Here is a 27134-nt window from a genome sequence, read left to right as displayed (position 1 = left end):
GTCTCCTTCCCCACCCTCCTTCTATTTAAGTCTCTCCTTCTCCCCTCTCTCAAAGTATTGAGACAGAACTTTTTTGTCTGATGCCCGATGGACCTACCTGGTTTAGCTATAGGTGAGATGGGCCGTGGATTCCTCCAGGGTCCTCACCTACCCAGTCGGTCTTTAGTCTGTCTTTAGACAGACTTTCTTTTCGTCTCCCCTTATTGTCTCTTCCCTTATCCTCTCTTTCTCACCTCCCCTGCCCCCTCCACTACTTTGCTTCCTCCTCTCCTAATTGTATTGCCTATTTTTCTGAGATTTATTGTGTAATTGTGGAACTTTTTCTGTTACATTGTTGATTCTCATGTAAAGAGCTCTGATACCTCCGGGTCTAGCCAGCGCTATATAAAACTCTTTAAATAAATAAATATAGGTTGGATGAGCCTGGGTGCACTATTAGCATTTAAAGGCTCAGTAGTAGTAGATGGACTATCTAGCAGGGATGCCCTTGTTATCCAGTATTGGGGTATCTTTCATAGATTCACATGCCTGAATCATTCCCCGTCGTCGAGGCGGGAGTCCCACGGTAAATAAAAAAGCAGTGCCAAAAGCACTTTGCAGTAGTAGGCCCTAGAAAAAAGGCCTGAGGCCTATATTATAGTAGCCTATCTACCTCCTTATGCTAAAAGACCCAAAGTCTTTGCTCCAACCAATCAGCTCACAGCACCCTCTAGAACCTTCCCTGCAGAGCCAGCTCTCCTCAGATTTTCACCGCACGTCGTGTGGAAGGGAGTCTCCCTGAGTCTTGACTCAGTTTTTTCTTCAGAGCTTCAAGATGTCTGACAAGAAGGCCTTGTTCAGACCCTGTAGAACATGTGAGAAGAAGAGGGTCCATGTGGATGACTTACACAAGGACTGCATTTATTGCCTATATCCCAAGCATGAGGCAAAGACTTGTAAGATCTGTGTTACCTTCCCTGCCAAGACCTTAAGGGATAGGGAAGCCAGAGTCCTTTTGTGGCTTAAATCCTCTTCCAAGGATGATGATGACAGAGCCTCTACCTCTAGCAAGAGGGCGAGGTCTCAAGAGGATAAGATAAGTGAGGGGAGAAAGCATGTTAAGGCCTCCCACTCTACTTCAGGCTCTTCACAGAGATCCAAACATTCTGTCTCTGGAGCCTCAGCCACCAACGATCCGGCAAAGAAGACTTCTACTGTCTCCTCTCCAGTTACCACTGTCTCCACTTCAACCTCTTCTTCTATGGATATGATATCCACTACGTCTATCACTACACCTATTGTGTCTACTAAAATCAGTATCGTGACAAAAAGAACTCTCGTAGACGACTCGTCGACGAAGACGCCGTCATCATCAAAAAACTCGTCATCTAAGAAGAGCCCGTCGACGAAGTCGGCGACGCCGCCGTCGACGACTGCCTCGTCGACGAAGAAAGCATCAACGTCTATCCCGTCGACGACGAGCCCGTCATTGGTTGCCTCGTCGACGACCGTCCCGTCGATGGTGGCTCCATCGACGACGAGTCCATCGACGATTGTCCCGTCGACGTCCAGCCCGTCGACGACAGTCCCGTCGACGGCAAGCCTATCGTCGACGATGCCCTCGTCGTCGATCTCGTCGACGATAAATCCGTCGACGACGACATCTTTTCAACAAATGGATGCGCCTTGGTCTCCGGGGTCATCAAGGTCGATGGAACCAGCTTTATTAAGACCTGCCACTGGGAATCAGGCCTTTTGTACGCCAATGGCGACAAAAAACTTTCAACTGGTGTCTTTTAAGAGGCAACAAGGTTCATACATATCTCCACTTCTGCCTTCTCATCTTCTGGAAACATATGTGGACGATGAAGAAGATGACTATGAGGATGATGATGATGAGGGTGCTTTTGGTGTGGCACGTCATCCATCCGAGCTTGTCATCAAGTGCCAAGATGATGATGAGGAGGATTCATACGCTGAGCACTATTACCAAGAGGATATCATAGTGCCTCACTCATTGGATCATCAGAGAAGGCCTAGAGTCCCGGAAGTCACTCAGTTGCCGCCTAATTTGATACAGGATTTACAGGCTATGCTGGCGGATTACAAACAGCGTTTTCCTCCGCAAGTACCTCAATCTGACACGGTAGCTCCTCCTCGGCAACAGCCACCGGCTTCTCCAATTGTGGACACTCCACAACCGGTCTTGCCTCCACAATCTCCGGATTCATCATCAGAGGAGGAGGTAGAAGATGGAGAGTTGCCTAACATTCCTTCATCGGACCCATGGGATGAATGTTATTCCCATGCCGTCCCCTCCGACTCCACAACCTTCAGATTCACCGCCTGATGATGTAGGTGGTTTTCACATCCTGATGCAAAGGGCATCAACCAGGTTTAAGCTCCCTGTTACAGTGGAGCAAACGGAGTGTTTTCTCCATGACTTTAAAGAGGAAACAAGGAAGATATCTAGAGCCATTCCCATAGTTGAGTTTATTTGGAAGGAAGGCATAAAGATAATGGAAAACCCCGCATCTGTGCCTGCTGTGTTACCCAGAATAGAAAAGAAATATCATGCCCCGCTTTCTAGTCCGGCGTGTCTTATTGGTCATCCACGCCCGGATTCAGTAATCTCTCAAGCGGCGCAGCAAAGGTCAAAGAACCCAGCTACCCCTATTTCTACTCCACCAGATAAAGAGGGACGAAGATTAGACCTTATTGGGAAGAAGTTCTCCACTATGGCGGCAGCATCCATCAGGATAGCAAATTCAATGGCGATTATTGGACGCTACGATCGCCAAATGTGGTCGGAGATGGCTAGGTTCATAGAGCTATTGCCAGAGGACTCAAGGCAAGAAGCCAGAAAAGTTTTAATGGAAGGAGAGCGGGCAGCGGAAGAATCCATCGACTGCGCTCTAGATATGGCGAATACGAACTTCAGGCAGTTTGCTGGAGCAGCCGTCCTGAGACGTCAAGGGTGGTTAAAAGCCACTACGTTTCGTCCGGAGGTTCAGTTGAAAATTCTGGACATGGCTTATGACGGAAAGTCTCTCTTTGGTAAACATGTCGATGAGGCTCTCCAGACGATTAAAACTGACACGGATACCGCAAAGTCGCTAGGATCCTTACAATATAAAAGAGGTTCGTTCAGAGGAGCTAGAGGACGAGGTTATTCTTCCAGGGGAAGTTATTACCAACAAGGCAGACAGTATCAACCACAATACCGTCAAAACTACCAGTCTTCTTACAGACAATCTGGATCGGCTGGTTTCTCTCGTCAAGGAGGAAGAAGGCGCGCAAACAACCAAGGACGAGACAGTCACAAGAAACAGTGAGAGCAATTGGGCGCCGCCTCCAACCCCTTACCTTCCCGTGGGCGCGAAAATATCTGCTTTTCAACAACAATGGCAGAATATAACATCGGATCGGTGGGTGTTAGACTTGATCCAACATGGTCACACCCTAGAGTTCATCACCAAACCTCCACCAACTCCGCCCAGGGGCCCCCCTCCCCCTCGTCTTCACTTATTGTTCAAGGAGGTTCAAGCTATGCTACTCAAGAACGCAGTAGAAAAGGTTCCAATCCATCAGAGAGGGACGGGTTTCTATTCCCGGTTTTTCCTTATAAAAAAGAAAACCGGGGAATGGCGACCGATCCTAGACCTGCGAAATCTGAACAAATATCTCAAGAAGCAGGGATTTCGAATGGTCACCCTCTCGGACATTCTCAGTTGCCTCAACGAGGGAGATTACATGGCCTCCTTGGACATGGAAGACGCATACTTCCACATCCCAATCCACCCAAACCATCGGAAGTACCTCCGTTTCACTGTGGCAGGCGCCCATTATCAATTCAAAGTTCTCCCATTCGGCCTCAAGTCGGCCCCAAGGATTTTCACGAAGTGCCTGGCCCCGGTGGCAGCAGCTCTTCGGGCAGCAAAAGTGCAGGTCTTCCCGTATTTGGACGACTGGCTAGTCAAAGGTCCATCAGAAGCCAAAGTGAGAGCCGACATTACGGCATGCTGCAATCTCTTCGCATCGCTAGGCCTCACAATCAACAAAACCAAGTCTCAGATGCATCCGGAACAAAGCCTGTTGTTCCTAGGAGCTTGCCTAGACACGGTGGAATGCAAGGCATCCTTGTCTCGAGAGAGACAACTCCGTCTGCAGGTGTTAGCCAGAAAGCTGGCAAGAAGAAAGTCACTTTCAGTTCGCCTATATGCATCACTTCTGGGGATGTGTTCTTCAGCCATCAACCTCATTCCATTGGTGCGTCTAAAGATGCGACCGCTGCAAGAGGAGCTAAACTGTCAATGGCATCAAGCGACAGGTTCATTCGAGGACACCATCACAGTCACCAACAGGATGGTACACGCACTCCAATGGTGGTCTCAGATCAGCAATCTGGAGCAGGGGCTTCCATTCTTGCAGAATCCTCCGGATTTTATTCTTACAACGGATGCGTCCATGGAGGGTTGGGGTGGTCACCTCCAGGAACTGCAAGTGCAGGGACGATGGTCTCAGCAAGACAAGAGATGCCACATCAACAGCCTAGAGCTGAAAGCCATTTGTCTGTCTCTTCAAGCGTTCCTCCCCAGGATAGTGGGATCCTCGGTCTTAGTCAGAACGGACAACACCACAAGCATGTTTTATATCAACAAGCAGGGAGGAACGAGATCGGCAACACTATCCAAACAAGCCCAAGAGCTTTGGAGGTGGTTAACAGTTCACAACATAACCCTCAAAGTGGAGCATGTCAGAGGCCTCTACAACACCTTGGCAGACAAACTGAGCAGAACTTTGTCAGAGTGCCACGAGTGGGAACTGGACAACGGCCAGTTGAACTATGTGTTTCAGAGATGGGGCAAACCCAGGTTGGACCTATTTGCGACCCAACAGAACAAGAAATGCCGGTTCTACGCCAGCAGGTATCCTCAACAGGGGTCAAGGGGGAATGCCCTTTCGATGCGATGGTCAGGGACATATGCATACGCTTTCCCTCCGATCCCTCTGATTCCACGAGTGGTGCGCAAAATGAAAGTGGAGAGTTGTCGCCTTCTCCTCATTGCTCCCAAGTGGCCTCGCCAGTATTGGTTTCAGGAACTCATGCTACTTTCTCAGGAGCCACCGATCAAGCTGCGGGTAGTTCCGAAGCTACTATCACGCAACGAGGGTCAGGTACTTCACCCAGATCCTCAATCACTGAAATTGCACGCATGGCTCCTAACTTCTTAGAATTTGAGCATCTTCAAATTCCTCAGGAATGCCGGGACATTCTAGAGAAGGCAAGAGCCCAGAGTACATTAAAGACTTATCGTCTCAAGTGGAAGCGTTTTTGCGCATGGTGCATCTCTAGTGCTTTGCACCCTATAGAGGCATCGGCAGAAAAGATATTGCCCTATTTGTTACACTTAGCGCAATCTGGCCTTTCTTTTTCATCAATAAAGGTCCACTTAGCGGCTTTATCCAGGTACAGAAAGAGGACCAATGCTCAGTCACTCTGCTCTTCATCGCTAATCAAGCAATTTATGAGAGGTCTGTTCCGGGCTTATCCACCAGTCAAGCCCTCACCACCGGAATGGGAGCTCAACACGGTTCTATCACAACTGATGAAACATCCGTTCGAGCCTATCCATAGAGCCGACCTAAAGTTCTTAACATGGAAGGTTGCTTTATTATTGGCGCTAACTTCCGCAAGAAGAGTGGGAGAAATTCAAGCTTTCACTATAAAGGAGCCCTTTTTGCATTTCTCCCAGGACTATGTCACTTTACGAACAAATCCAACATTCATACCGAAAGTGCCTTCCCAGTTTCATTTAAATGAACCTGTCAAGCTGAAAGTTTTCTTTCCAAACCCGTCAACCCAGGCTGAAAAGACATTGCATTCTTTAGACATCAAGAGATGCTTAAAATTCTATCTTCAGAGAACCAAAACTTTGAGAAGATCAGATCAATTGTTTGTGGCTTATGGTCAAAATACTTTGGGGAAAGCGGTCACTAAAGCCACAATTTCAAGATGGATCGCATCCGCGATTCAATTCTGCCACGTCAAGGCTAATCGACCATTGACAAGGTCTGTTCGATCTCACTCCACAAGAGCTGTAGCAGCGTCTGCGGCTTTATTTGCAGGAGTGACGCTTGACAACATTTGCCGTGCTGCGACATGGAAGAATGTCCACACGTTTACAAGACACTACTGCCTACAATCAGCAAGTCAGGATGATGCGGCAGTAGGTCAAGCTGTTTTACGTCACCTGTTTCCATAAGGAGAATGTTCAGGTACTGATGTTCACTTATTTCATTTAAAGTATATGCTTTTATTAGATTGTATTGATATATATATGAAAGCATTTAACATGTTGTGTTTTTGTTGTATGATGCCTAAGATTTCTTTCCAGAAAGAAAATGCGTAATGTCAATGTTGAACTTGAACGTGATGTAGTAATGGTTCAATCTCTAAGCGTTTGTTGGTTGTTGACGATACACTCATGGGGGTGCACTGCAATAAGTCTCCCACCATCCGCAACCGACTTTGCCTGGCTTACTGCTTGCTATTCTGATTCAGGCATGTGAATCTATGAAAGATACCCCAATACTGGATAAGAAAACAAGTTACTTACCTGTAACTTCAGTTATCCAGTATTGGTATCTTTCATAGATTCACATGCAACCCACCCTCCTCCCCGGAGAGTCAGTTCTCTAAGTTTGGGATACTTGTTCCCACTTGTGCTACGAAAATCTGAGGAGAGCTGGCTCTGCAGGGAAGGTTCTAGAGGGTGCTGTGAGCTGATTGGTTGGAGCAAAGACTTTGGGTCTTTTAGCATAAGGAGGTAGATAGGCTACTATAATATAGGCCTCAGGCCTTTTTTCTAGGGCCTACTACTGCAAAGTGCTTTTGGCACTGCTTTTTTATTTACCGTGGGACTCCCGCCTCGACGACGGGGAATGATTCAGGCATGTGAATCTATGAAAGATACCAATACTGGATAACTGAAGTTACAGGTAAGTAACTTGTTTTCTTCTCAGATTGATCTTGCTAAGTGCCTGATCTAGGGTGGAGGTTTTGTAGCCTCTCTTGCGAAATCTTTCCAGGGCTTCCCTAGTGCATATCTCTTGCTGTGATACGGAGCTGCAGATGCGCTTGATCCTAAGCAGCTCACCGTATGGTATGCTTTCAATAAGATGTTGGGGTGAGCACTGGTTGCATGTAGTGTGGAGTTGCCGGCTGTCTATTTTCTAAAAAGTGTAGTGTTCGTGTTCCCTGCCTCGACATACACTTTGACATCCAGAAACTCCACCTCCTGATCACTCAATTGTGAAGTAAATTTTAGATTCACATAATTGGCATTAAGCTTGTCAATAAATAATGTTGCACTTTCGTCATTACCAGACCACAGGATAAAAACATATAATATATATTTTTTTCTTTACTATTTGTAGAAAAAGTGCTCCTTTTTATCATCGCCATTTTTTTGCTACTTTTACTGATATTTTTCAACTGATGTACATTGGGTCCCTGCTAAGCAGGCCCCTGTTCTCTTTCACTAAAAATAAGGTACAATGGTCTAATTGTAACCCATTTGCATGTAATATGCCAGTCCCCTCTACAGCAGGCCTTGTAGCCCTAAGGCAGGGTGCATTATATTACACGTGAGGGTAAATCTGCATGAGCAGATGTGCACCTGTGCAGTCTAGTTCAATTGCTAGATGGTACAAGTGAACAGGGAAGCCATTATAGTATATGTACTGGGCACTGATTATTGCGAGTTCCCCAGCCACATGATGGCTTTACTGAAACCTATGGTGTTTTGTTTCATTTATCTTAATAAATCTGTACTGTTGCCAGTACAAGATCTATTATGACATGCACCCAGAGGGCACCTTAGAGGTGCCCCCTGAAAAACCTACCACTATCTAGTGTGCTGGCTGACTGGTATCGACCAGCCTGCCACCACAGACAAGTTTCTGACCCCCTACAAGTGTGAGCCCACTCTTTCTGAGGCCAGAAACAATGCCTGCTCTGGAGTAAGGTATTACTCCTTCTGCAGCAGGATGGCTAGTGATTTAGCATATCAAGGCCAGGGGCTTGATATGCCACCCTGGCTTCCACCAGACTTGGGAGATGCCACCCCCTGCCCTGAGGCCCATTTGGCACCAGGACGGGCAGAAAATTATCTATGTAAGTAGGCGTGTTGTACCACCAGGCTAGTGACACAACTCAGGTGGGCTACCTGATGTGCTCCATGAAAGGAAGATTCCACCATATTGTTTATGGTAAAATAGAAACTCTGGGACAAGGTTATAACCACTCCCCAGAGGATGTGGTCAACATAGAGGGTGCAGTGACCCCATGGGTAAGTTGCTCATTAGCTACTCTCTTTAACACCCCTAAATGTAGTGCCCCCCTGACAGCAGGAACTCAGATTCGTTGTGTGAAAGGAGGAGGACAAAGAAGACCCGAAGACGCAACAATTGTGGCCTAGCTGAGGACTTTGGCACCAAACCCTGCCTGCTTCTATTCTGACAATTGCAAAGACCCGACTTGTCCTGCAGCTGTGCATCCTCTCAGAACTTTGGAGGACTACTAGCACTTTGCTAACCAGCCAGCATCTCCCTTGAAGTGGAAGAGCCTCTTACCTGCATGCACTGACCGCAAACTCCGGGTGACTGATCTTCAGCCCAGAAGGTTCCTAAAGGTCCCTGACGCCAGCCCCGTCTCTCCAGCGAGTTTTGAGACGCTAGACCCTCCAAGAGCCCTCCAGCTCCAATACCCGGGGTACCGGAGCCCTTGAAGCTAAGGCTTGTTCAATGTCCAACCCAGTCATCAACACCGCCAAGACAGACATACTGACTTGGAATGCCTGCATCAGAGATTCCATTGTTGAGAATGGCCCAGTTGTCCTGTTTTGTCCCCATCTCCAGGTCGACTTAAAAAGAGAGAGAGCCTCCAAAGCAAGTGACCCGCCCGACAAAACATTGCTGCACCCGCGTCCCACAGACTGAGTTCAAGCCTACAGATGGTGCACTCTTTTTCCCGAGACCCTCAAGTGCCGAGTCCCCCTTTATGTTCTGCCGGACTGGTCCCCCAGTCCCCACTTGCAGCCTTATTATTGTTACTGGTTTTCCAATTGAAGTCGATGGTAGTGCTTGAGGCTACCCTTGCAACCAGCACCTCTGCACACGGACACACCAGGGCTGGTAAACTGAAACTGCTGGTGGTTCTAAGGACCTTTGCCCCTACTTACCTTAAGTCCAGAAGAACAACCTTGTAACTGGATTGCAAGTATCCCTTTGCAGTATATGTTTCTCACAATCAATAACATTACCGCGTTTGAGGCTCATGCCTTAAATCTGACTGCCATATTTTCTGTTTCTGAAAATCACTAACTCTAAAAGTACTTATTTAATCTGCAAGATCGTGGTGTATAAATTAATTTAAAAATCTGTTTTTCGAAATTGGTCTCGGATTTCCTTATTGAGTAGGTCTCATTCATTGACTCTGAGGGTGCAACAAATGCCTAACAGTCCCCTTTATTTAGTTATTAACTGAATGTGTAGAGTGCAACAATCATTCCCAGGGGGATAGCATGGCACTAAGATGCTCCCTATCTTTTTGATTGCGACACTGAGGTAGTTTACTGAGGTTGTTTCCTGAAAGCTTTGAGAAGCTAAAACTGCTCGACCACACTAGCACAAAGACAGCGTTTGGGATTTTTAAGGAAAGCCCCTGTAAACCATTAAGGGTTGTCTGGACTTTTGCATGGTGTACCCCTTAGGTGCACTACATAAGTTGTCTGCTTCCTACACTATTCTGTTGGTTACCAGTGTCCTGTCATTGATCACCTAGGGCGAGTAAGAGCTGGCACTTGTAGCTCATTCAGAGTTGGCATTTTTTGGTATACCCCCTGGCACAGGAAAGGAGGGCCTGGAGGAGATAAACATTCTTGCGAAGGGGTAATTGGTGTTGGGATGGTAGCATACACAATGATGATGGCTATGTTTTTCGTTTTGAGGAGTATTTAAAATGGGGTTTTCCGTTAAACGCATTGTCTAGTGCCAAATGTAAATTCGAGAGTGCTCTATTGAAAGAAGGCAGAGTATGGTGATGACAGTGCGTGAATGGCGTGTCTATATTGTCTCAAGCCCTGTGTAGTCTTTGTGTGCCCTTTGTGTTTGCCTTGCCTGAGTGGAGCACAGTTGTCAGTCGTTGCTTCGCTGACAGTTGTCTAGTCCCACAATCATCTCTGATTAGTAGAAATAGACCTTAGAAATAGAATTTCTACTTCCGATTATAGTAAAATAGCAATATTTTGCAAGAGTTCTGCTGATTCAAAAGCTGGTGTGCTGTGTTCACTTGTAACTCCTTTTTGTACTACTGATTGTTCCCTCCCATGATGTCCATATATCTGCTTTGTAACTCCAATAGTGATCTATGCTGTCTGGTTTAATGTTCTGATGTTGTTCTTTTGCTGACGACCTTGCCTGTTCTCTCTGCTAGTCCTTGTGCATTCACCTCTGACCCATCTACCTGTCTTTTGCTTAGAATGACAGTCTGGCTCTCTACAGCACCGACCGAACCTCTGACTCACTGGTACCAGGTGCGGTGCCTGCTTCAGTCTCCTCTTTTTACGAAGGCGGGGGACACACTCTCAGGGACTGTCCTCCTTATAGCCAACAAAAGGTGAGTGACTGTGTAGCCTTCTGTGAGGAAAAGGAAATGACTGTAGGTGGGAGAACTGTGAGGTTGCGTGGCGGGAGAATATTTGCATTGCTTCTTGGTGTCCTTGTAGACATAACATGATCTACCTCATGTTCTGATATATGCTGTTCTATTAAAATCAAAGCCCCATGTTGTTCTCCTCTGTAAGGTGTGTTGTACTTTCTTGTAACTTACTCTGTTATGTGAAAAGTCATAAGTAAGCTAAAGTTTCATAAAGATAGCAGAATGCTGAATTTTCTATATAAATTACTATCCATTTGGACAAATTATCAGTTAGCCAGTAGGGGCATAAATCCATTTTCCCCATGCCTTAAGTATTTGGACCTTTTTGAACCGTATTTGTGTGCTTTTCATTTGCTTTTCCATAGTTCACACACTTTTTTTAATGCAACTCAGTACCATGCTGCAGTCCTTTACAAAAGCATGACCAGTCCTCCCATAGGGCCTCTCCCTTTCTGTAGATGTGCACTCTGGTATCTTCTTCCTAGGTTATGTATTTAAGTAGAAGATCTATTTTTATATTCTTGCCTTTGACATGTTTGGGGTTTTGAAAGTTGGGTAACTGGGGAACATTCCTTTTGACTTGGGAATAAAGTAAAAACTCTGTGAAATAAAATGTCTATTAACCTCCAAAATTCATGTTGGGGTATCTAGGGCAGCGATTATTAACCTTCTGACTTCTGAGGACCCCCACGTAATCATTACTGGAACTCCGGGACCCACACTGAATCATTACTGGAATACAGACACCTGGAGTCTTTTCTTGAAGTCGGAGACCCGGGCCTAAGCATTTTCAATAATTTGAACTGTTAAATAATTCACAAAAAATAATAAACAAGCATTCAGTAAACAAATACACAAATGATTAAATATTTTATTTCACAAACAAATATAAAACACATCATTTAATGAGTTTCTAAGTTCAGTTCAGGCCACTCATTCATCCATGTAGGAAGCTAGCTCTGTATGTGATATATCAATAATCTGATATACCATGTTAAGAGTCCAGGGTTTCCTGTACTCGTGGACAGGGCTTGCTATGCAATCCCAGAGTGCTCTGTTAGGGGGGTAGGGTGGTTGAGCAGCCTAAAGCTTCATACCGAGGAGTGCAAAACATTTGTAAATACATACAATGATTAATAAATGATAACACTACTCAAGAAGTAGGTACACTCCAATTTATAAAAATAGCAAGTATCTTTATATATGATTAGGCATCAGAGAAAAATCATTGAGGTAAGTAATTTTTTTAATTGAAATTCTTTTCACTTTGAAAAGTGAACACAAATGCAATTTCTGAGTTATGCAATGTCTTTCTGTTGAAGGAAAAACAAGTTCAGTGAGTGGTGAGCAAGGACCAAGGAAGCACCAACAGTACCCCACCAGCGGCATGAAGGTGGCCCGTTGCAGGGTGCAGATCAGCATCTGGATCAATGGGGAGCAAGCTCTATTAAAAAAGGCTTTGGCTAGGAAGCCAGTCGGGCTAAAGTAGCAAGTCGGCCCAGGCAGTGCAATGCTCGAGGGGGGTAGGGGTGGGCAACTGACCCTTGGCATCACTGTGCCCCCTATATGTCCACTTCCTGTGGGAAGTTGGTATCACCCTGTCCCCTAATTCTTAGGTATGCCATCACAAAGAAGCCCACCTTCGGGGTAGTACTGGCATGGGGGTGGTACGCCTACCTTACTAGATTACTTTCCGCCTGTTCAGGTGCCAAGTGGGCTCTGAACAGTCGGGGTTACTTCTTCTCCTGTAAAGGAGCCAGATTTGCATTCCAAAGGCGGCGTCCTCTTTGAAGCACACCAGCCCAAGGAGGCTAATCAGCAGGTCAGCCTGTGGAGGGGGTGTTACACCTTCTACCCAGACAGGCTTTTGGTCCTGACCTCCTGAGAGCAAACAGCTCTCACCCTAGAAGGTCAAAAACTCGGGGGCATGCTGGCAGAATCCAGTCAGCAAGCACACCAGAGGCTGGTTTTAAGGAGGCACCTCTAAGGTGCCTCGGAGGGCATGTTTTGATTAATCCAACACTGACATTAGTGTGGGTTTGCCAATATGAGATGTTTGGTACCAAACATCTCTATTTTCAGTGAAGCCATCATATAGCTGGGAAGCTCGTTTTCACCAGTGTCCAGTACATGGTTTAAGATGGCTTTCCTGGTCACTTGCACTGGCAGCAATAGGGCTGACTAGTACAGGGGCATATCTGGTCATGCAGCTATTGAAGGAAACTGGCTCTATATATACTACACCAAAATGAGGTATAGTGTTTATAAAGTCCAGGTGACCGCAGAGGTTAACGTTAGATAGAACCTTAATCTATTTGTGGTAGAGTGGTCGAGCAGTAAGGGAGTATCAGAGGACAGTGTTAACCATTTGATGTACACACTGTCAGCAAATTAATTAACACACTCAAGAACTGAACTCTAGGCCAATTGTTTTTGTATAAAATGTACTGTTTTATTTTTAGAGCCAAGCAAGCCTGGCACAGGTAAGCATTATATACTTTTCAGTAATAAGTTGCTGAATATAGAACAGTTTGAAGATGCAATCGAAATTGAACTTGGTTTGATTTACAGGGGTTGCAGTAGGTTGCAAAACTGCAAATGCAGTACATTGAAATGAATAGGCTTTTTCAGTAAATTACAGGTAAGTTGCTTTTTAAGTTACTTTTCTAACCCAGTGCAGGATACCTAGATTCAGCACTGGGGCATTTCCTGCAAACAGGTAAGTAAATAAGTTTTGGTTATTTGTGCAATTTTTAAAGAATATTTTAGGATTTCAAAACTCCACACTTAAAAACTTTTTGGAAGAAAATTGTCAGTGTTATCCTATGGAGGAAAAACAGGTTATCAGTTCACAGGTAAGTTATCGACTGTGAGAGTTAAGGTTCTGGGGTTAGTCTCAGGGGTGCCCCAGGGCCAGTGATCCACTCTTGTTACACCCTCTGCGGCACTAGGGTGGCCGGGTGCAGAGTGAGGCCCAGTGTTATCCAATGGGGGATAGGGGCCTCTGGTTGGTGGCTGCTGACAAGCAGGCCACTGGGTTGTGGGAGCAAAGCTCCTAGGGTTTAGGTCAGGACAAATGGGGAAACAAAGTAGTCCAAAAGATGCACACTCAGTGGCACTGGGGCGGTTGGGTGCAGAGTGCTGTTTCGACGTCGGGCGCCCTGTTTTCTACGGAGAACCTCCTGTTTGCAAAAGAACTGCAGGCAGGGAGCGACAAAGGGCTTCTGGGTGGGTGCGACCACCACTTCGCGAGGTAAGTGAGAAAGTTAAGGGTTGGTTAGGCACTGTTGGTTTGGGCACACAAGGCCGTGGGGGGTCTGGTGCAGGGGTCCCTTTTGGTGTTGAATCTTCTTACCGGCTCCTGGTCGCGGTTAGGGGGCCTTCTGATTTAGACTGCAGGTGTCGGCTGGAGGCTTGAGGCAGCTCGGGTGTCGCCGGATCTCTGGTCAAGATCGCCGGAGTGCCCTCCTTGTGGTTGTCTTCTGCTTGGGCCGGGTTCGGCTGGTGCAGAATGGGCTGGAATCTGGGTTTCCGGCTGCTGCCAGAGGTTGCAGTTGAACAAATCCGGTGTTCACGGGAGAAGCAGTCTTTGGAAGTGAAGGCAGGCAGGTCATCTGGGGTTTTCGAGGTTGCTGGCTGCAGGACACACCAGGATTTTGCAGGAGCAGGTTCGAGGGGAGACCAGCATGTAGGGCTGGGTCCAAGTCAGTGGGCGTTGTCTCTTTTCTGGATCTAAGGAAGCAAGGTTCAGGGTGCCCCCTAAATACTAGATTTATGGGCGTTACAGGTAGGTAAAGGGCACGGACCAATGGGTCCCTTCCTTGGGGTGGGTACACCCCCTATATTGCCACCCTCCAGTGTCAGGGGGGCAGGAGCCTGTCCCTGGTTGGTTGGGTCCCCCCATCCTCAAGATGGCGGGGACTCCGAGTTAAGCTTAACCTCGCCTCCCCCATCTGAGGGGTGGAGCTGGCAGAGGGGGCCACACCTCTTTCCCTCACTTGTTTTTCCCGCCGGCTCTCCCGCCCAAAGTGGTGGGTAGAACCAGTGGGGACCAGTTGCTGAAAGCAGCAAATGGTCTGGTGAGGCTCACAAAAGCGGCATGCCTTTGAAGCTTCCCCTTCGTGAACCCTGCCCATCCTGGGGGGGGAGGCTTGGCACCTCGTCCCAGGATGTGCATTGTTTCAGGCCCCCGAGAGCAGCAGACTCGACCCAGGGGTCCAGAAACATGTCTGTTGGTGGCAGCCTAAGCAGCCACTCACCCAAGTCACAAGAAGTTGGTCGAATTTCTAGGGGCATCTCTAAGATGCCCTCTGTTGTGCATTTTACATTAAATCCCACACTGGCATCAGAGTGGGTTTAATGTGCTGAGAAGTTTGATACCAAACTTCCCAGTTTTCAGTGGAGCCATTATGGTGTCGTGGAGTTCGTAATGACAAACTCCCAGCACCACATACTCTTAATGGCAGCACTGCACTTACAATGCACAAGAATGGACTTGGGCACTGTAGGGGTACAGGGCTCATGCACCTGTACCCTTACCACTGGCATAGTGCACCCTGCTAGAGGGGAGACTGATCTATGCCAGGGCAGTGGTTTTGTGGGCATGGCACACGGATGTGCGCCATGTCGACTCTTCACTTTGTTCTACACCAGGACACACAGCCTGCAAAGGCAGTGTGTGTGTGTCAGGGTACAGGACTTCTAAGGGTGGCACAATAAGTGCTGCGGCCCTTAGGGGCCTTCTCTGGTCACAGTGCATTGGGTACATGTGGTACCATTTAATAGGGGCTGATATGTGGCCAGAGATGCCAAAAGGGTTTAGGCTTCAATTCAATTTTAGGGAAGGAACATAGGCCCTGAGGACCTGATTAGCAGGATCCCAGGGCACACTCAGTCAAAACATCAGCAATTCAGCAAAAAGTGGGGACATAACATGCAAGAAAGAGGGCACTTTCTCACAGCTATGCCCTCACATATAATATTAGGATCAAAAATTATGGGAGAAACCCTTTTTGGAAAAGGGAATGGGTTCATGTTCAACAAATACAAGAATCCCTTTTCCTTGTTTTCTAGTGAAAAATCTCAAGCGGTCATCTATTCTGAAGCTGCTGTATTAGTCACCGGTGTAGTAAGTAGAGAATGGAGTCAGACAAAATTAACAAATTTACATATATAAACTACCATTTGTGCATATAGTATTGTATATTTCCAAAGGGATAAGTTCAGCAAAAGTACAATGAGGGCAACGAATTGGCAAAGGAATAGCTTGTGTATCTTATTTTATCAGACAACTTATTATATTTCCATTATTTCAATTAAAACATCATTCATTTATTAAAAAAACAATACATAATAAAACAATTTATGTTCTAAAAAGAAAATTGTCACATATAATATTACACACCCTGCCTTAGGGCTTTCAGGCCTGCTGTAGAGGTGACTTACAAATATCATATGCAGTGGTAGGGGACATGGCACACAGGGATGTTTGGCAGATCGTGTTTTCACTTTAGTCTGCACCAAGAGACGCAGCCTGCAATGACAGTTGTGCATGTGCTTGGTGAGGGGTCCCTTATGGTGACATAATTTGTGCTACAGCCCTTAGTGGCCCACTTTAGTACCTCAGGCCCTGCGTACCAGGGTACCATTTACTAGGGACTTCGAGGGTGCTAAAGGTTTTGCCAGTTGGGTGAACAATTGCACAGTTTTGGGAAAGAGCTCAGGCACTCATGACCTGGTTACCGGGAACCCAGTGCGCTTTCAGTTGAAATCGCGTCATGTACTGGTCAAAAAGTTGGGGCAAACAAGTCCAAAATGGGCACTTTACTACAATACTATATTCTGTTTGATCCACTTGCACTGCTCCCACGCATCTATCGAAGGAAACTAACTTATCTTTGAGCCTCCAATTTCGAATTCCTTCACATATACAGGACGTTTAAAAAATTTCAATCGTACATTTTACTTCTTAATTTATAGCCACTTTTTAAATCTGTTATTATTTACATTTCTAAGCAGTCGCAGACCTCCTGAGTAGGCGTTGTGGACCCCTAGGTGTACTGGTACCACAGGTTATACACCTATGATCTACGGCACATTGTCCCACTGTGTTACTCCGACAATTGCACTTTGATCAGTGCACCACCAAACTGAACTGCAGAACATCTGAAGCGATAACACAACTCGCATACCTTTATTCCCTTATTTCACGATCTGCAGCACTTCCTACTATTTTATTACAGGATCTCAAACATGGCTATGCCAATGCACAGTAATCTTGACTAGTTGAGCCAGTTTCTCAATACCATCGCCCAAATGGTGCTCTCCTAATTAACCTCTGAACAGATTTGTGCTGGCCACAATTCAGCCACACTTGCTTAACACACAGTGCTGCTGATGCCTATTAATTCAGAATTGCAGCATCCACGTGCCTGTATCTAAATCTATATATAGCTTTAATTGTAACCAGTAATCTGTTTGACATGTTTCAGGAGTTCTGCATTTTAACTCCTTTCCATAGATTCTTTCCACTTAATTTTTTTTCTTTCCCTGTAGGCAAAGTTATGACATCAGTATTGTGGCCCAGGTGGATCAGACCGGCTCCAAGTCCAGCAACCTTCTTGATTTGAAAAACCCATTTTTCAGGTATGTAGTGCATCTTGTCCATGTGTGGTAGATATGGTCAAGTGCATTTGAGCCCTGCCTAAAAACCTATTTCCTGCTCTCATGCCACTGTTTGCAGGAGGGCAGTTTAAAATGGTATCAGTCTGGCTTTCTGATTGGGATTGTATCATAACGGGTGCTTTTGCGTGATAGGTACTTCATTGAAAGTCATAAACATTAGAATAATTCCCTGCTGTGTGCACATACTGAGGAACACTCAATCTCAATATATTTGTCCATAGAATTGTTCACACAGGGTCCTGTGCTCCATGTGCCCATATGATGTGAAGCACCCTTCAGAATCCTATCCAAGGCAAGGTTTTACTGGAATGGAGACTCTGACCCAAAAAAAAACGATTTTAAGAATGCATTTGATGTGCAAAATGCTGAAAATCTGTCATTGTGGAAAAAAAATCTAGCCAGATAGACTTGCATTGGAAAACTGTGAAAATACCCCTGTCCCTTTAAGGCTTCATGAGCTTCCACTACATACAACACATTGTACAGGAAGCTGCCTCCCAGAGTAGTTTTATTATCTGTCTCATGTGAGAAGGATCCCGCCTGTTTTTATTGTATCCCGCAGGATTTTTCCTGTCAAAATGCCTTTACTTTTGGTGTTGTGGCCATCATGTGGCAGGAGAAAAGTAGCCCCTTTACCACACAAGGTGTGTCGTTTGCCTGCTTTCTACATAGTCTGTTGAAGAACGAGTTCTTCCAGGAAAAAAATAATCAAAAGACCTGGAAGGTATCTGACTGAGAGGGAACTTTAGGTCATAGGAGCCAAATATAAAAGCTGAAATGGCCTCCAACCAAGTTGCCTCAGTGGATCCAGCACCTTGTAAAGACTTCCCCCAGAGGGAGATCTAGTTAAAGGAGTTTAAAGGATTTTAAAGGATGTCCAAAAACATCCATGTCATTCTCCTCTATAGTCCCAGTGCTTGGACCAATACTTTCATATTTCAGGTGGGATCGGCCTCAGTGCTAACTCAGCGACTTCACCACAGGGTGTCTAAATCTTCAGTGTCTAGGAACTCTTGATCGACCTCTGGTTATTCTCCGATGGGGCATTGACTGATGGAGACACATTCACCCTAACCGTCGATGTAGCACAAGACAGTAATACCATCTCGAACAACATTAAGACTGTTTGAGGCATGTGGGCTGCTGAATTCACATCTTATGCATAGATCGCCGCCTAGTGTTGGGTCCGGATGATTGCACATTGTTGTCCTGAAAGAGTCTTCGAATTATCACGAGATAGGTGGCTCCTCCCCTGGACTACAGTGCGCATGGGCATCCTCTCCATCCTCAGATTGTTTTTTTCCGCCATTGGGTTCGGATGTACTTTTCTTTACTCAAGTTCGGAAACTTTTCTATAAGGCCAAAAGGCTTTTTGGGTCGTCGATATTGTTAATTCGATCGGTGCCGAGTTCTTGTTCCAGTTCTTTTCGAAGCAGGATGTCGAAGAGAGCCGCGTGGCCTTTTCGACACCAGAGGCCCGATCGTCGATGGAACGGAGCCCGTTCAAACGATGCCCCCTTTGTAACTCTAAATACCTGCACATCGATGTACACCCGGTGTGCAACAAGTGCTTATCACCCGACCACAACGAGGACAACTGTCTAGCTTGTGCTCGATTCCGGTCGAAGAAGATGCTTAGGCTCCGACGTGCAGCAAGACAAACGATGACGAAGCCAGCGCCCGACCCGGTGAATAGCTTCGATGAAGACGACGATGAGGTCGTCGAGACTGAGGATCCGGAACAAGCGTCGGATCCAGGTTCGGAGCACGACTCCAACTACTATGAAGACAACGAAGAACGCGTCGATGAAGAAAACGTCAAAGAGGTAAGGGACGACGTGTTCCCCCCCCCCCCCCCCCATCGGAGCCGTCGATGACGACTCGAGTGATGAACCAGGCCCAACAGTGGGTACTGGGCCTCAAAAAGACACTCAAAACCTTTCTAAGGCTCAGGTCGAGGCATCGCCAAAAGGCCTTAGCCAAGATCTTGACAAACATTCTATAGCCCCGCGTCTCGGCCCGGCTAAGAATATCTCGCATGAGCCATCGGTCGCCCTACAAAAAGCAAAACCAAAAGCTATCGAAACGATAACAAAACCGAAACTGCTGAAAACAGTCCTCGGATCGAAGAGTGCGACCACATCGGTTTCGACGCCGAAGAAAAGTGTCGACGACCCTGCGGGATCGACCACAAAGGGTGTCGAGACGAAGATTGGTGCGCTAAAGTCCATCGCTAAAGCCAAGTACGTCGAACCGAAGAGGTCGGCGTCGACGGACAGCGACACAAACAAAGGACTCGAGTCTCGGAAGGCCCTCGACCCGAGGCACCGAGTCGAAAAACAGCTCGGCAAAACCCTCGAGCCGAAACCCAAAGGCGCCTCTAAGGAGCAAGCCGAAACTAAGAGCGCGCCTCCGACGCAACAAACACCAATGTCCACGCAAGGCCAAAAGCACGACGACAAGGTGAAGTCCGTCGGAACAATATCGACGCCGGGCCCAAAGCCGCCGATAAAATTCGGACTGCCCCCAACAGCACGGCCTAAGGTGATCGATCCGAAGACAAGAATCAAACCAACCAAATCTGTGTCACTTGGGAAAAGGAGTCATCCTCTAGAAGAGGATATTCTGTACCAGGAGCCCTCCTATGATAATCAGTCGAAGCTCCATATCGACGCCGACACAGGCAAACTTACGGTTTATCAAAGAAAGATCAGGTCGGAAAATTCTCTGGAATCATATAAAATCCCACTAAAAAAGAAGAGGGTTGAAGCTGTAAGGTACTATGGCCAGGACACTTCTGTAGGCTCACCCACACGCTCTAATGAGGAAATGGGGTATGACTATGATGAACAATATAGTTACCCTGCAGGCGATGATCAAGAGGACCAGACTCAAACCTGGACAGACCTTATTGACCAGGGGGAGTCACAACCTATCCCTGATACTCCTTCTTACCCTGTAAAAACTTCGCCAACAGAGGATACAGCGGCGTTTAACGCATTAATAGAGAGGGCAGCACAAAATCATGATGTGGATAAGCATGCTGACCCAATTGAGGAGGATTTCTTGTTTGACACTTTCTCCACTTCAGAGATATCAGTTAAGACATTACCAATGTTAAAGGGTGTCCTAAAACACGCTGGAGACATTTTCAAGGAAACCACAAGAGCAAGGGTTGTTAACCCCAGAATTGAAGGAAAATACAGACCGGCGCCTGTGGACCCTACATACATTCGGGGACAGCTGCCGTTGGACTCTTTGGTGGTATCCAATGCTCGTAAACGTGCCAACTCCCAAACTACTGGTGATGCTCCCCCTCCAGACAAAGAGTCTAAAGTATTAGAAGCTTCTGGGAAAAGGGTGGCTGCTCAAGCAGCTAACATCTGGAGAATTTCCAACACACAGGCCCTATTAACCAGATACGATAGGGCACATTATGACACAGAGCAACTGCTACAACATTTGCCTGATGCCTACAAGGAAGGAGCAGAAACTCTAATACAGGAAGGGAAACTGATATCCAATGCGTCCATTAAATGTGCGCTAGATGTAGTAGACACTGCAGCCAGGGCCATCAACACAAGTGTCATGCTCAGAAGGCATGCTTGGTTGCGCATCTCAGGGTTCAAACAAGAGATTCAAACCACATTATTAAATCAGCCTGTAAACCCTGATTTTTTTATTTGGTCCTGATGTGGACACAATCTTAGAAAAGATTAAAAAGGACACAGACAGCCAAATCTATGGGGCCTTGCAGTCACAACAATTCAGAGGAGGTTCCTTTCGTCGCTCTAATAACAGAGGAGCTACAAGAGGCCAGGCATCCCAACAGACTCGATACAATAAAGGGACCACGCAAACCACCTATAATAAAACAAGCAGAGGTGGCTACCGTGGCAACAGCAGTAAAGGCAGAGGACGGGGGGATGGGGGGGGGGGTTACAAGAATAGACAAGGCAGTACTAAGGAGGGACTACTAAGCCTATTGACCAATGAAAAGCCACCATTTACAAAGGACATGGACCGGAGCCAATTAAAAGGGCGGAAAGTGGGCATAACTTTATACATATTCCCTGAATGCAGCATGTCTCGAAGAGACAGCGCAATCACTGCCTAGGTGGGACCTAAAAAAGAACCAGATGTGTGCAATAGAGATGCTGAATTCTTACTTCCTCGTCCCAAAAACGAAGCATAAAGTTTCACAGGAAATAGCTAACACTTGTGGTCGGAAACTCACATATTTAGTGAATGCTCACCTAAGAAAAAAAGGAATAGTGGTCTACCTTTACCTGGAATCCTGGTTAAGCAAAGCCGGCAATCACTTGAACAAATATTGCTAGATTGGCTGTCCAGATCACTGTCCAAAGGCAGTTCCAGCTTCTGTGCAGCATCTTATCCATGAGCTACAATAGACACCAAATGAAAAGTGTATGCTTCACAGGAGAGAGTATTATCAGCGACCAGTGCTAGCTCCTGAAGAATAACAGCAAACTGAACGCTTGACAGATCTCTTTTTCTGTGTTCTATAGATTTCTGTATTGCTCCATATGACACCTCTGATTCAATACCTAGAATATCGATGGTCACAAAGATAGAATGATTTAGGCAACAAACTGAAAGTGATGCTTCCAGCTAAACACTCTTTCACATGGTAGTGATAATTGAATTTTCTGCAAGAAGTTCCTTTCCAGCTAGAAGCACTCTATGATGGTCACAGATGAATCACTTAAGCGATGGGCAGTCTATCTGGAATATCTGTTAGTCTGCACAAACAAGGAGAGGTCTTACAACATCAAGTATCTGCAACTAAGAGCAGTCCATTTAAATATGTGTATGTATATATGTGTGTATGTATGTGTATATATGTGTGTACGTATATATGTATGTATGTGTGTATATATATATGTATGTGTATGTGTGTATGTATGTGTGTGTATGTATATGTATGTGTGTGTATATGTGTGTGTATATGTATGTATAAATATATATATGTACATACATATACAGGTGTTTGTCTCGAAACTTAAGTTTATACATACACTTAAATATGTATGAAGACTAACATATATGTAACTATGCAGCCCCATAAAAGCCCAAGCTAAAAAAAGGAACAGCCAGCCAGAAAACAACTCGGAAATACTGTTATAGTAATAAATTACTTAAGTTAACTTGTAAGAGACACCATACACCCAAATGGATTCATACTAGGATCTTTTATTTTCCAGAACAAGGAAAAAACACAAGTAATTGCAGGCAGTTTGGCCCATAGGCTGCATAGGAATTACTGTCCTGAGACAGAAAAGACAACTGGAACCTCGCCTTTAAGATTTACAAGAATCTAGGCACTTTGCCTTTAAGAACCTCTGAGAGCCCTATGCTCCCAGCATGTACCACAGGTGGCAGTTAGGTCAGTTCTTTCAGTGAGGATCCTGGAGCTTGAGCTCGACAGTTTTTTTGACTTTTTAGTCTATTTTTTAATTTTTTTTTTATTGTTTAGCAATTCTCCTGTGCTGGAAGAAGTTTTACCACCTTTTTCTGACAAACTTCATTTTTTTCTGTCAAAATGCCAGCTCTCTTCAGAAATTGTCCCTCTTGTGGAAAAAATATGGCTAGGTCAGATTTACACTCCGTGTGTATCGCCTGTCTTCCTTCTCATAAGGTAGATACCTGTTATCACCGCCAAAAGTTTTCCTCAAGAACACTCCGTGACAGAGAGAGGATTCGGCTTCAGGCGGTGATGGAGAGAGGAAAGTCCCATCCAGAAAGTGGCCTTGGGGATCAAGAGCCCTCCTCTCATCAGAAGCATCGACACAGTCTACAGTCTGCCTCTACAACATCTAGGAAAAGGCAGATTCCAGATTGTTCGCCGTCGTTGTCACAGCCACCATCGAAGAGAAGGTCTGAACAGTCTCCAATGTCGAGACAGCATACGTCTCCGTCGTCGAGAAAGGCCTCGACGTCGAAGCGTCCAACTTTGGTCCCGAGGTATGGTCAAGATGTGGGTCTATCGACGTCGAAACATGTATCGTCGACACCCATCGATGTCGAGACACTCTCCGTCACCTCGCCGTAGGTCGACGTCGAGAAGCTTGCCGACGTCGAAGAGACCTGAAGACCAGTCGACGTCGAGAGCAGTTCACCATTCGACGTCGAGGATGTTCAATGTCGAAGTCACCACGACGTAGAGGTCATTCGAGGTCAAAGTCGCCACGACGTCATACCAGGTCGACGTTGAGGTCCCCTTTGAAGACGTCGAAATCTGCACAGCCCTTGACTCCTACAGGGCATCACCATGGTTCGACGTCGAGGGACAAAGAACATGCTGGGGCCTCAGAGGAGGTTGCCGGTGCATTTCACTCTCCCTCAAGATCTTCATCACCTGAACTCCATATTGTACAGGTTTCACCAGAGGGCTCTCCAGAAATTGGGGACGAACCTCGGCGGAAGAAAGCTAGGTCTCTCAGCAGCCCTGGGTCGGACTACTCCCGTACATACTCTCCTTCCCGCCTGTCGAAATCTCCAATTCAAACACCTCGGAGAACTACACAAAGATCAAGGACACCCACTGTGGTATCTTCAAGAAGAACTCCGACTAGATCACACTCTCCGCGATCCCGTCATAGGCATTCAAGGGATAGATCTAGATCTTTTCATTCTTCGCCATGGAGGAGACCACGAAGACCTTGCACCTGGTCTACCTCTTCTACGAAGACCTCTATGAGAGATTACTCTCCTACTTGTACCTCTACTCCTCCATCACGAGTTTCACCTGTGGGTGATCTCACTACCTTCAATGAGGTGTAATGTCGAGGAGCGAGCAAGTTAAATATAACGATGTCGGTCCCTACTGTGTCTACCTCAGTAATCTTCAAGACCCTGCATCACCGTTCCTCAGCCAGACCGTTGCTCCCACTTGTTCCTGGTATTATTGACCTTGCCACTCAGACTTTTCTAACTCCTGCAACAGTGGGTTCTGTGCTTTCACAAATAGCTAAGAAATATAAGGCCCCTGATCAGGATCCATTATTTCTTCGCTCTGATCCGCTCCCAGATTCTATCAGTGCGGCAGCGGCTAGGAAGACTGTCATCTATGTCTTCCTCCTCTGCTCCTCCAGATAGAGACAGCAAAGTAATGGATTCCATGGGCAGGAAAATGTGCAACACATTGGCCTCTTTCATGAAGGTTTCCAGTGCCTCTGCTCTATTGGGAAGATACGACAGGTCCTTATGGGATTCTCTGGGTTGTTTTGTGGATAAGCTTCCTAAAGATCAGCAAGATTTTCGAGAAATCTTACAAGAAGGAGGTCTTGTCGCTAACCAAGTTATTAGTGCCTCAGCGGATGCGGCAGATTTAGCTGCTCACGGATATGCTCACGGGAACTGTTCAAGGCGTTCTGCATGGCTGCGACTAACTGGCCTTAAACCTGAAGTGCAGCGGAAAATTAATAACTTACCGTTTAATGGATCTTCCCTCTTCGGTCCTCATGCAGACGAAGAGATGACAAAAATGAGAGCGAAACTGGACACAGTTAAAGCGGTAGGTTTGGAGAAAGACTTTCGTAAGCGTTTTCGCTCCAATGAGAAACGCCAGTTCCAACAAAAAGGTCAATCGAACCAGTGGTCGACGCAGGGTCAACAACAGCAAAGGTCTCACTTCCAACAAAGATGACCAGTGAGGGGAAGAGGCAACAATAAACAGGCCTCTACCTCAAAACAGCCAGTGAGACAATGAGGGGATACTTCCTCTAAACGTGTTGTCCACTCCGGTAGGCGGAAGTATCGCTGGTTTTCTGGAGGAGTGGCACAATATAACAAACGACAAATGGCTGTTAAATATTGTCAAATAGATATCTTCTGCGTTTCAAGACCCCACTTCCTTCGACTCTTCAGAGGGAACTCAGTTTCTCATCCCATCCTACAAAGGGAGGTACGCAGTCTTCTGTTAAAAGAAGCCATAGAACATGTCCCAGTTCATCAGACGCCAGGGGATATACTCTTGATATTTCCTGGTCGAGAAAAAAGGTCCTTCTGTGGAGTACAGGCCTATTCTGGATCTTCGCATCTTAAACAGATACATACGAAAAGAAAAGTTCCGGATGCTGGCTCCACACCTGATCTTCCCTCATTTACATCCAGGAGACTGGATGTGCTCCATGGATTTACAGGACGCTTATCTCCACATTCCAGTGTCCAGGAAGCATCGAAGGTTTCTCCGTTTCCAAGTGGCTCAGCATCATTATCAGTTTCGAGTTCTGCCATTCGGACTCAAGTCAGCCCTAAGAATCTTTTCAAAGTGCATGGCAGTGGTGGTGGCTTTTCTACGCAAACGAGGAATTTTCGATTACCCATACCTCGACGACTGCCTTCTGAAGAGTTCCACTCCATCTCTGCTTCAGTCGCATCTGTCTTACAGCCTCCTCATTCTGAACAAACTGGGTCTTCGAGTCAGTTTCAAAAAATCGATTCTCAACCCCACTCAGAACATTCACTACCTAGGATTGTCGCTGGGCACTGTGGAAGGAAGCGTGTGTCCTTCAGAGGAGAGATTCGCATCTATGAGGAAGAAGTCTCAGGAGCTTCTACAGACTCTCCACCCTTCGGTCAGACAAGTGTCCTCTCTCCTGGGGTCCATGGCCTTGTGCATCTTTATTGTCCCCAATGCTCGATTGCACATGCGTGCTCTTCAGCAGGCTCTGGAGGACCAGTGGGCACAGGCTTCAGGGAAGTGGGAGGATCGGATTGCACTTCACCATTCGTCCAAGGACTCCATCAGGTGGTGGACAAAGATCAAATCTGCTGCAGGGTGTTCCTTTTCACCAAGAGACTCCAACGCAAACTTTTGTGACAGACGCCTCACTGCAGGGCTGGGGTGCCCACATGGATCTCTCCAGGTGCAAGGTCGGTGGTCGGACACAGAGAAGGGTTACCATATCAACTTCCTGGAACTGAGGGAAGTCCAGCTAGCTCTCAAATTCTTCTTCCCGGCTCTGAGATCTTGGTTCAGACAGACAACACCACAACAATGTTTTACCTGAACAAGCAGGGAGGCACTCGGTCCAGGATTCTGTCCCAGGAGGCGCAAGCAATTTGGAAGTGGTTACTGGCAAGACGTCTAACCATCAGGGCAGTCCACGTGCTGGGTGTCCAAAATGTCCAGGCGGACTTCCTCAGCAGAGAGTTCGTAGAAGCGCACGACTGGGTGCTCAAAGACGACATTGCTCAAGGCATTTTTCAACGCTGGGGCTTTCCAGACATAGACTTATTCGCAGACGCAAAATGCCCCGTCTACGCATACAGGTTTCCCCGACCAGGTTCAAGCGGGAATGCGCTGCTGATAAACTGGTCCCAGAACTTGCTCTATGCCTTTCCCCCACTACCTCTCATTCCAGTGGTGATAACCAAATTTTACAAGACCAACTCCAGGATGATACTGATAGCTCCGGAGTGGCCGCGCCAGTGCTGGTACCCAGACCTTCTCCAACTCTCCGAAGTTCCACCCCAGAGGTTGCCTTGCCGTCCAGACCTGCTGTCCAAGAGCCAAGGGAGAGTGTTCCATCCCAGCCCTTCTTCGCTACGGCTGACAGCATGGCTCCTGAACTCTTGCAATATGGGCACTTAGACTTACCAGATGACTGTATGAACATTCTCAAGGAAGCTAAAAGGCCATCTACTAGAGCTTCCTACACTTTTAAATGGAAGCGTTTCTACATAAGATGTTTGAATAATGGACATGACCCAGTTCTGTAGT

The 27134-nt window shown here is 46.5% G+C and overlaps 1 protein-coding gene across 6 annotated transcripts in view; it reads left to right on the top strand.

Moving 5' to 3' along the window:
- CARM1 (coactivator associated arginine methyltransferase 1) overlaps positions 1-27134 on the top strand; it is a 395773-nt gene that overhangs the window by 312115 nt on the left and 56524 nt on the right. For all 6 annotated transcript variants that reach the window (XR_013609861.1, XR_013609860.1, XM_078685050.1 and 3 more), the window contains exons 11-12: positions 10523-10660; positions 17258-17347. Coding sequence is in view for 4 of the 6 variants with exons in the window: in XM_078685050.1 (XP_078541176.1) it covers positions 10523-10660; positions 17258-17347 (228 nt within the window). In the remaining 2 variants the exon portion in view is untranslated. The remainder of the gene's footprint in view (positions 1-10522; positions 10661-17257; positions 17348-27134) is intronic.

The sequence above is a fragment of the Lissotriton helveticus genome, chromosome 1_1 (assembly GCF_964261635.1).
Source record: "Lissotriton helveticus chromosome 1_1, aLisHel1.1, whole genome shotgun sequence".
Taxonomy (NCBI): domain Eukaryota; kingdom Metazoa; phylum Chordata; class Amphibia; order Caudata; family Salamandridae; genus Lissotriton; species Lissotriton helveticus.
The sequence above is the reverse complement of the archived record's forward strand: the minus strand, read 5'-3'. Positions and strand labels throughout refer to the sequence as shown.